The sequence below is a fragment of the Physeter macrocephalus genome, chromosome 1 (genome assembly GCF_002837175.3).
Source record: "Physeter macrocephalus isolate SW-GA chromosome 1, ASM283717v5, whole genome shotgun sequence".
NCBI classification, from domain to species: domain Eukaryota; kingdom Metazoa; phylum Chordata; class Mammalia; order Artiodactyla; family Physeteridae; genus Physeter; species Physeter macrocephalus.
Window position 1 is genome coordinate 52,691,693 of NC_041214.2, and position 10,770 is coordinate 52,702,462.

The 10,770-nt window shown below is 47.4% G+C and overlaps 1 protein-coding gene across 2 annotated transcripts; it reads right to left on the reverse strand.

The window, feature by feature from the left end:
• Window positions 1–200: 200 nt before the first annotated feature.
• On the reverse strand, window positions 201–10,770 carry SHOX2 (SHOX homeobox 2). Of its 2 annotated transcripts, none has more exons than XM_007122690.4 (5): window positions 10,359–10,770; window positions 6,820–7,028; window positions 4,394–4,451; window positions 3,990–4,078; window positions 201–2,405 (listed from the first exon to the last, which is right to left on the reverse strand). In XM_007122690.4, the coding sequence occupies exons 1-5, from the start codon at window positions 10,699–10,701 to the stop codon at window positions 2,148–2,150; spliced, it is 957 nt and encodes a 318-aa protein (XP_007122752.1). In that variant the 5' UTR covers window positions 10,702–10,770; the 3' UTR covers window positions 201–2,147. The 2 variants fall into 2 exon arrangements, with proteins under 2 accessions (XP_007122752.1, XP_007122751.1); XM_007122689.4 differs by having other exon boundaries at window positions 201–2,441.

Genomic DNA, 10,770 nt, shown 5'->3' on the forward strand with positions numbered 1-10,770 from the left:
CTTCCGAGAGCCACAGAGCCACCATTCTCACGGTCCGGTCCCTTGATTGCCGCACACAGAAGAGGCAAGCGCTTTTCCAAGTTGGTATAGTCGAGAGAGAGAGAAAGAGAGAGAGAGAGAGAGAGAGAGAGAGAGAGAGGGAGAGAGAGAGAGAGAGAGACATTCATCAAAACGGAAGAAAGAAAGACTATCCCGGATAGTTTAATAGTAACAGGAACAAAGATGACGCGAACCCCATCAAATGAAACAATACTATTTTCATTCAATTGATCGCAAAGTGTCTTCAATTAATAACTTGGCACTTATTTAAAAGGTTTAACAGAGGTGAGACCGAAACATTTTGTACTGACAACACGTCATGAAATAACAGAATCTTCTTTTAAAATAACTTAATACACTAGAAAAAATATGGCAAATATAAATAATTTTGTTTTCATGGAGAACAAATAGTTACAAAGCTCAACCGCATACCAAAGTTCAGCTGAAAGAGCTTTTCCTCGTTCTTGTATAAGGGATTAAAAAAAAAAAACTAAGGAGGCTTTTTTTTAGAGAATTGGGATACAGATTGCTTAGTCCAGGGTATCCCAGTTTAAATAGCTACATGAATTGAGACAAACAAAAATATTACTTGAATATACACCCTTGTGAGATAAAATGCAAATGTTGAAAGTCAACTATCAGTTCACACGTTATAGCCAAAATAAACTTTGTTCGTGTTTATCAACATATTTTACACAAACTTAGTGCCTGTATCTATCTGGGTGTTGTTTAAAGTGAGTGTGATGGGACAGAGAGGGGGAAATAAAGCACGGTCCTCAAATAGGACTTTAGGAAATCTGCAAGAGGGAATACAAGAAAAGGGGGAGGAGAGGGGACTTAACACTGAGGCCCACTATGTATCAGGCACCACGTGAGGCGCTGTACCTTCACCGTTTCATTTATCTTTTCTTTTTCCTTTTCCCACATTTTCTACCTGCCTCTGTTGTCTTGGGACAATCAGAGTGTAACTTTTTTGCCCTTCAGACTTTTTTCTTTTGTCCCCCAGGATTAAAGATGGGACAAAAATAAATATAGATAGAAATATATATATCAATTTCCAGATGCTTTGGGTATTGTTTTTATACTGAAAATGAAAATGGAGTTAAGTGCATGTGAGTAAAGCGGGGAGGCGGGGAGACACCATCAATGGAATACAAGTAACATGCAAGCCGGAATTTACTGTCAGCAGTCTGGACAGTTCTGCCATAATAATTTTCTCAGAGAAAACATTGTCTGTGGTATCATTTTTGTATTAATATTTTTTTCTCTCCTCGTTTTTATACTGTCTTCCCTCTTCTTGCTCTTCCATACGTGGTGGTTTTTAACTCAAAGTACCTGATTCAACGTAAAAGGAGGCCCGCCTCTCTTATCAAATTTCTTGTATTAAAGTGAACTTCGCAGAAAAAGGTCAGTTTCAAAACCTGTGAACTTCCCAGCTGCGTACATTTTTTTCATCTTAATTCTTTAAATAAGTATACCTCTTCCTTCTGTTTTGCCTTCTTAGCCCATTTTAAAAAACATACACTTTAAGTTGGTAACTCCCCCCCCCCAACCGCCTCCCCAATTCTCTCGAGATTCGTCCAGGTTCTTTTTCCGTATTTTTTAATGTACAAAATACTTTAAAATTTTTTTCTTTTTTGTTCCTTGGTTCTCTCTCCGAGTTCAGCTTCTGACGAATAGCAATAAGTTCCCTTTCTCTATTTATCTCTGGTTTGTCTTTTCTACTTTTTTTCCCCTCATTTTTTATTAACAGAATTTTTATTTCTACGCAAGAGTCCATCGTCGCAGTTTTGCCGTGAGCCACACTCCGCTGTCCCAGCACTCCCTTGGTCCAGTCTCTCTCCAGACCTCCCAAACCCAGCCCTACAAAGCCCAATTCTAGGCCCTTGGGTAGGTGAATGGTCAGGAGCCACTGAGCTGGTGCCCCTCTTCGGATCCCAGGTCACGCCCTCCGAGTCCGGGATGCGGAATGGGGCAAGGGGCGATCAGCGGGTGGAAAGAGGCTCGGCTCCCGAGGTCCGGAGCAGGTAACGGAGAAGCAGCGGGGCTCGGAGGGCGTGCAAGCTGCGCGCCGTGCTGCAGGCGCGACGCTGGCGCTGGCGTTAGCGTCACAGACCCAGGGCGGCCGCGTGCTTTTTGGCTTTCAGTCTGAGATCCGCGATGCTGGAGTTCTTGCTGGTAGTCTTGGCGGCAGCTGCGGCAGCCACGACGGAGGCGGCAGAAGCTGAGTCCGCGGCCAGCGTGGCGAGCGGCAGTCCGAAGGGCGGCGCGGGGAACATCATGTAGGGCGCGTGCGCGGCCAGGTGCGGGTGCAGGTGGTGGTGCGCGTGCGCCACGGCGCTGTCCAGCTGCAGCTGCGCCTGAACCTGAAAGGACAAGGGCGTCACGTTGCAATGACTATCCTAGGGTGACAACAGAATAGAAACAGAGCATTAACGGCGTCCAGCTTAGCTCGGGGAAGGCTGGGGCAGGGGACGGGAAAGGGGCATTTGGCTGACCTTATCAGGCTGTTACTGAATCTGGGGCGCCACAGGGATATTCCAGTGCCCCTGAGTCTCTGCAACTAGTTCAGTGTGGCCTATCCCCTTGAGTCCCAGGGACTCCCGTCTGCAGGAATTGTGCCCGCCCCCTCGGGAGCTGGGTCCGTCAGAGGGCGACATTGCTATTGTGCTAATACATCACCCTCCTGAAAATAACAATGTATATTGGACAGACGACGGGGTGAGGGTCATTACCCTCCTCTTTTGATGCTGTCGTACACCTTTTACCCTGCTACTAAAGCACTGAAGTACCATTAAGCAAATTACAAAACTTTTAAAATGTCACCTAGGGAAGTTGTTGCATCTTCATCACAACTGGCACAATTGTTAGTACTTCTAACATTTACTGCTATTAAAATTACCTTGGCATCTTGTTAAAATGTCGATTCTGATTCAGAAGGTCTAGTGTAGGGCCAGAGATTCTGCATTTCTAACAATCTCCCAGCTGATACTGATGCTGCAGACTAGGAGATCACCTTCTGAGTAGTAAGGGTCTCCTTTTAAGATTCCCCTCTCTCTCCAGTCATTCTCTCTTGCTTCAAAAGCCTAGCATCAGGATACCAGAATTCAGTGGTGCCAGGAGAGCTAAGATCTGCCTAATACTAACCCTCAATACACAGGTGCAGCCAGGTGTCTCCCCCGACCAGGACACTGGCATCTGAGAGTTAATTCATGACTTCACAGTCCTACAGAGCAGGGGGCCTGGCCATGGGGAAGGTCAGGCACTGGCTGGGAAAGGATTGCACCCTTAGGCTTGGAGAATAGGGAGTTCAGAGCACTGGGATTTCCCAGGATTAAATCATTGCTGCAGGCTGTACTTTTAAAATATAGTCTTAAAGGTTTCTGTATGGCTAAGAAAGACAGCTGCAAGTTGTCCCTGGGAAGACCAGTGCTTCCCTCTTTACTAGATATGAAGCTTTTGCAGCTTTAAAAAATCAAGTCTGAGATGGGAGTGTTTTTATCTATCATCTATCTATCCATCTGTCTATCTATTTATTTATTTATCTATCTTCAGTCAGAGACATTTAATGTGAATAACAGATAGAAAACACCTAGAAAAATATTTAGAGAGTTGCCTTAGAAACACCTTAGAACTAACCTCTGTACTGGATCTGACAAAATCTTAATCAAAAGGCTTTTCCTTCCTCTCCCCAAGTGCAATCTTTAGTGCATTTTTAAAGGACCAGTTGCTGCCCTCAGGCCTCTGTGGGTTTCCCATGAGGACAGAAAGGACTAGGCATGTAGGCCCCTGACACTGTATAGGTTTTTAAAGGGGACTCATCTGAAAATTGATTCTCTGCCTGTATAGACACCTATATTGGGGCTCAGAGACAGGGGATGTTCAACAATTCAAGCAAATATCCAGGTCTTTTCACAGTTAAAAACAGGTTGAAACTGGGCTGTACTTGCCTGCTGAAATGGCATCCTTAAAGCACCTACATTGACGTACGGTGCTACTCTACAAGCTTCAAATTGGCTGGCAGCCCCTATGAGGACGCCTGAAAAAAATGGGGGAAGAAAACACAATAAAGTGAGATTAACATGTCCAGCATTGCTTTCCAAGGCTCCAAATGGAACCAAGATAGAACTATTTCCTCTGGAATTGTATTGTTATCTTCCTAAACTGCTGCCAAAATTAAAAGCAATGTAATTTACTCCCAAACTTTAGGACTCTCATTAACTGCCTTTGGAGCAGATTTTTAAATAAGGACCATAGTTATCTTTGACAAGGTTCTTTCCGGTCTTCTAATAACAACATCCCCTAATACTCTTTTTACTTAGAGTATCAAATGTTCTTTGTCTGAGAAGCATACCTTTATGCAGTTGATTTTCTTGTTTTCTACATTTAGCTCTTCGATTTTGAAACCAAACCTACAAATTGGAGGAAAAAATAAAACCTAGATGTTATGACTCAGAGTAATGTTTTAGGCAAGGATTGGGAGATATAGCAAGCAATCTTTGAATTATATACAAGAATCTTAATTTCCAAAGTTAAAAACATAAATAAATGACAAAAATAGAAAGATTTCATATACTTTTGCGAGATAAGTTGTTTCTTGATAAATTACTGTAGTCCCGGTTTCATGTTTCCACAGTTAGAATCCCCAAGGCCTAAAACTCGCCCTGATACCTGATACTAAAGTGATAATGGGTTTAGATGTTTGCCCAGTAAGACCTGAGAAGAATATGCTCATTAATAGCCTGTAATATTAATTAGTTTCATCTTCAAGAAAAACCAAACACCAAAGCAAATAGTGACTCTGTTTTTTGGTTTTTTTTTCCTGGGGGTGGGGGGGATAAGAGTGGGGGAAGAGGTAATTAGTGTAATAAAAGCCTCACTACAAAGAAGTTTAGAATTTCTCTGTTCCTCTGTGCAGCAGAGTGTAACATGGTAGCAGAATAATTGTTCCATTATCATGATAATCTAATTTGCTTCTATAGAAAAAGCTACTGAGTGCAGTTAGGGTAGTAGAGAAGTGTCCAGAAGATAGATCAAAATTTAAATAAAGTATGACAAAATAAATACCAGCAATGAAGTTCACTTATTATGAGAAAAAAAGAAGAACATTCTGTGAAATGGGAGTGGGGTATGAATCAAGTAATTGCTGGATACTATCTTCTCCCAGATAGTATCACCTTTTTGGATAAGCTTGCCAACTTTTAGAGGCAGTATGGCAGATTTTAAGAAATTCAAATAAAGCTTGCTTTTATACTCCAATAATACAGCATTATGTTCCAATAACACAGCATATTGACTGATTAATAAATTAATGTTAAAAAACATGAAAGTAAAATATTGCTTCAGAGCTTTCTTCTTGTTTTTGAAAGCAAGTGTCACAGTCAATGGAAATCTTCAAAAATTCCCCTGCCATTTAGTATAGTAGAAGGGTAGATTTCATGCCAGGGTGGCATCCTTTGTGTACCTCACATGGCCTGAGGCTTCTTGCCTCTTTTTTCCCCTAGAAAAGTTGGAGCTGATACACTAATGTTCACAACTGTAATAATTATCATCATGTCTTTAAGGGGTTGCTAAGCCTCTAGAGATCTCAGTGCACAGAGCAAAGTAGGAGAGGCTTAAAAAGGAAGGCTCTGCTGTTGATGCTGTGATGACCAAGGCAGCCTATTATTACTTTTCCCCTTTAAAGTGACTGCTCTGTTTTTGTCCTGATCCTATTACAAGATGTGGGGAAGCCCCATAAGAATTGCATAGTTCGCTGCAGATGGTGGTCTCTAGCCCAGAGACCTAGGGAGTATCTGTTACAGTGATACTTTGTAACAGCTGCAGATGTTCAGGCCTAAAACTGCTCCATGTGTTCAAACAAATAATGACTATCATTTTCTCCTATTTTATTATTTGAGTGGAAATACAACCTGAAACATTTAAATTCGTTTTCCATAAAACTAAAAGGATATGTATGCATGTATGTATATAATTTTTTCCCCTTAAGTGCTCCTGAAGCCTACTTTTCCCATTTCATTCACCACCACAACCGGTAGAGAAATCTGCTCCAATGCTAACTCCATTGAGTGGGGCACTTGCTGGGGTCAGATTTTGGAAATGTCAATATTAAGATATGTGGATTGTTTTAAAATCAAGTTTCTGTAGGTTCAGGTTCACGTCCCTGGTTAAGTGAAAGAACAAAGAGTGACCAAACGCGTTTATTTCTCTGCTATTTCACACACAGTTTCAGATCGACCGCTAACGGCAGACTGTAAATTTGTGCACTTAACAGTTGCTAATTTTCTTTAGTCTGTACATCTATAAACCTAATTGGCATATCCGCTTGGCAAACCTAGATCCCAGAGCAGACCCTCAAGGAAACCCAACTCCGCCGAACAAAATATTCGTTGTAACTTTTAAGGCATCCAGAAGATAAAACGTTTTCTGTGGGATTTTTTTAAGGCTTATAAAAGTAGGCCCATTAGGATTAAACCACATTAAAGGAATCGAGAGGCGAGGGTCGGGGGTGTGGTTTATGGAAACTCTGGGAGCAAGCCCAGCACAGCTTTCTTCTGCTGGGAACATATGTTGGGATGGGGCAGGGGGTGGGGGGAGCACGGGAAGGCTTTAAGACCAAGATCTACTTTGGAAAATAAGACCTCTAGCAGAGACGTCGCTTCCCTTCTCACCTCACTCCAGACATTTGGACCCGCACCCTTGTCGTGTGTACCCCAGGCGACTCTCCAACCCCAGGCATGCCCCTCCTCTGCTCCCCGCGACTTCCTCACAGGCGGGTACCTGCACTCGGGCCTCGGATAGCCCCAGCCGTTGGCTCAGTTCTTCACGCATAAAGGCATCCGGGTAGTGAGTCTCGTCAAAAAGCCTCTCCAGCTCGTTGAGTTGTTCCAGGGTGAAATTGGTCCGACTTCGCCTCTGCTTGATTTTGGTCTGGCCTTCGTCCTCCATCCCTTTCGCATCCTCTTTGCGATCTTTCGACTCCGGGGACACTGGAGGGGGCACCACGAACAGGACCGCACACATACGTCCACGCGCGCACACAGCAACACACACACACACACACACACACAGACAAAAACAACACAGCAAATGCCATTACCAGATCTGTCTCCAGAAGGATGGAGGATCCTGCCCCCTCCCGGAGCTCCTGTCCACTTCCTCACCCGGCTTCGAGGAAGAGGATCCTGGAGACGCGAAAAGATCAACTCTGGGCGGCCGCCCGCGGGCAAAGGTGGGCATTCAGCCACCCATCCCTTTTGCAACTGTGGCCTCAGCTCACCTCCTCACTATTCAGCCCACAGTCCCCTGCCCTCCCCCGAGAACACCAAATCAATTCCACTCACCCTCTCTTGCATTCACTCTCTCCCACTCGCGCACAGAAATCAAAAGCGCCGCACCGAGCGGGTCACAGAACGGGATGCCGGCAGGAGAGCGCGGCGAGGCCACGGACTGGCCTATTACACCGGCCATTCCCAGAGTGCTGGGCCGTTGTCAGGCCAGCAGTGGCCGCCGCCGGCTCTCTTGTCTCTCTCAAACTTGCTGGTCTAATTTGGGAACAATTGGGCTGAAGGGTCACAGCCGGAGGACAAGACCCCGGGGCCGCATGGCCCTGGGAGCCACTTTCCCGGGCGCTCTGTGCGGATCCAGGGCTTAGCCAAATCCCGCGGACGGCCCACGGACAGTCAGGCAGTCCCTGTCCCCCCTGCCGAATCCCAGTCGCCTGAGCAGAGGCGCCCACGCCATGTTGGCGGCCTGGAGGACTCGCTGCCCACACCCGGCCGGAAGGCCGAGAGGCGGAAAACCAGCTTCGGGGAGCCAGCGAAACAGACCGCTGTCTCTTTCGCTCCTTTCTCCCTCCCCATTGGAAAGGCAGACGCGACCCTGAATGCTTAAACCCATAGAGATCAACAGGTTCAAGCGGAACATTCGGGATCCTCGGTTTCTATTGGTTGCTCAAAGCCTTTTCATGCATCCAGCAGCTCGGATGTTTAATAAAATATGCATTTTTCTGCTCTAGGTTTGCACACATCCGTTGCCACTTTCCTGTCCTTCCTTCTCCTCCCTTTAAAAACAGGCGCTCCACGAGTGTGAGCATACAGGGACACCAGAGGGATGTGGATCCTGTCCCCCCTGCCGAATCCCAGTCGCCTGAGCAGAGGCGCCCACGCCATGTTGGCGGCCTGGAGGACTCGCTGCCCACACCCGGCCGGAAGGCCGAGAGGCGGAAAACCAGCTTCGGGGAGCCAGCGAAACAGACCGCTGTCTCTTTCGCTCCTTTCTCCCTCCCCATTGGAAAGGCAGACGCGACCCTGAATGCTTAAACCCATAGAGATCAACAGGTTCAAGCGGAACATTCGGGATCCTCGGTTTCTATTGGTTGCTCAAAGCCTTTTCATGCATCCAGCAGCTCGGATGTTTAATAAAATATGCATTTTTCTGCTCTAGGTTTGCACACATCCGTTGCCACTTTCCTGTCCTTCCTTCTCCTCCCTTTAAAAACAGGCGCTCCACGAGTGTGAGCATACAGGGACACCAGAGGGATGTGGATATATATATATATATATATTTAGGCCAAGGGACCGTGATCAGGGGAACCGGTATCAACATAAGCTGCCCTCTGGAACCTTCATCCTCTGCGCCTGAGTCGGAGCTTGGGTTTTTAAGGTGCAAAAGCTGAGTCTGGATAATCGAGGCTGTTTGCAGTTCTTCCCAGCCCAGAATCCCGATCAGCATGGGTGTTAAAAATCATTTCCAGAAGAGATGGCCTGCAGACAAATTAATATTTGCCCTGAGCTTGGAAATCAACAATCCCAGGACTTCGTTTGCCCACCGTTCAGACCCTAACTTCGCGGGGGGCGGGGGGGCGCTGCTGGTGTACCCAGGGCCTGGAGCTGGGGACTCAGGCCCGGGAGGGTACACTGGACCGCCTGGCAGTTACGCTACCACTTTCCAAATTTAGGAAAACTTGGTACCCCGTCTGGGAGAAAAACCTCTAGAACTCAGCCCAGCCTGGCATTCTAGTTACCGTGATCTTAAGTGTTTCCCGCATATCTACTTCTCAAAGTTCGTGTTATGGACGTTTGTCCTTCCTCAGGGAAGAAGTGGATACATTATAGCACAAACTGAAGCCAAGTTAATAGGAAAATATTTCCACAGATACTGCAATGAAGTTTAAATATGAAAACACATCTTTCAGATTCTGCCTTTGGCTTTGTTTATTTCGTGCCATCTACAGTGGAAGCCTCTCAAACTTTTGGGGCTTCAAAGAGAAAGAAGTCCACATTTACAGTTGATTAACAGACTTAATATAATCTCTATTTCTCCCCCAAATTTCCATTTATTGGCCTAAACAAGAACAGACTGTTATAATCGACTTAATTGCTTGCTTAAATATGTGATTCTAAGCATGCCACATATTTTCTTAATTGGAAAAATATGGCAGCACACCAGTTACTGCAGGCACCAAGTGCCAAATTAATTTTATTGTTGAACTCCTTTGAATTGGTACAGGACTCTCCACCATTTAGAAAAAGCCTTTCCTAACACTTTCCTGGCACCAAAGGATTATCCCACCACAAAATCAGAGTACTGGATGATGCGACGCAGTAAAATTTCGAAAAACAAACAAATAAACAAAAAAGGAGCCTAACGCATCTCCTGAAAGAAACAGCGCACAGCCTGAACCTTAGCCTGCCTTGGTCTCATTCTACCTTCACAGCTCAAAGAAAATGGGAAGTTTGGGCCCCTAAATTCCAGGGAACCAGGGTCTTCGCGGAGTTAGCGGCAGCACGAAACCCGGGGCGACTCCAGGATGAAATCCCAATCAATCTCTGTCTCTGTATCTCTGTCCCCTTTCTCTCTTTTTCTTTTTTTTCTCGGGCCTAGGAAAGGGGCTCCCGCAAACTCGGCGCTAGATGCTAACTGTAATCCCGCCGCCTGGCCCAGCTACTGCCAGCACCCCCTTTCGCAGCCCGGCCCAGCGAACTTCCCCATCCGCCTGCGGGCCGTCTGGGCTGCGGGCCCATCCTCCCGTTGGTGAAAATGCGTTTCGGTGGAATGGGAGTAGCGGGAGCATCTGAGAAGGGCGCGCGCAAACCCCACACGCCCCCCCCCTCCCCGCACACACATTCGGACCCCACCCACGACCGTGCACACCACCGGACTCCCACCCCTCCATCCTCACTCCAGCTTCCAAAGCTGGGGTCCAAGAGCCCTCTCCGCGTCCCGCCCCCCTCCCCGCTGGGCCTTGGTGTCCTCTCCCGCCCGAAAGGAGTCAGGAAGGCGGGAAGGGGAACCGCGGCCGGGGGTCAGGCCGTTACCCTCGGTGAGCCGCGGGCTGCCCGGCTCCCTGCTTCTCTCGGCGGCGCCCATGTCCAGCTCCCGGACGGGAGAGCGCGCTCCTCCAGCTCCTCCGCCCGCTCCTCCTCCTCCTGCACCTCCTCCACCTCCTCCGCCTCCGCCTCCTCCGCCGCCGCCGCCTCCGCCGGCCGCCCGGACTGCGGGACTGCTGCGGTCGTCACGGCCCGGCTCCGCGCAGCCCGTCGGCTCCTTGGCCCCGCGCAGCGGCCCGCTCTCCAGCACCTCCCGGTACGTGATAGCCTCCTTCTTCTCCTTCACTTTCTGGTCAAAAGACTTCGAGACGAACGCCGTAAGTTCTTCCATCGCCGCCAATGCCCGTCAGCCCCGCGCTCAACGTCTCCCAGCCGAGCCCAGCTCTTTTTTTCCTTCTTC

Bases quoted from the DNA above. Each gene is read 5' to 3' on its own strand.
- SHOX2 (XM_007122689.4), bottom strand. From the start codon at position 10,701: ATGGAAGAACTTACGGCGTTCGTCTCGAAGTCTTTTGACCAGAAAGTG. The intron at 7,029-10,358 runs GTAACGGCCTGA...TGCCCCCTCCAG, and splicing joins CAGCCCGCGGCTCACCGAGG to TGTCCCCGGAGTCGAAAGAT. The intron at 4,079-4,393 runs GTATGCTTCTCA...CATTTTTTTCAG, and splicing joins AGAAAATCAACTGCATAAAG to GCGTCCTCATAGGGGCTGCC.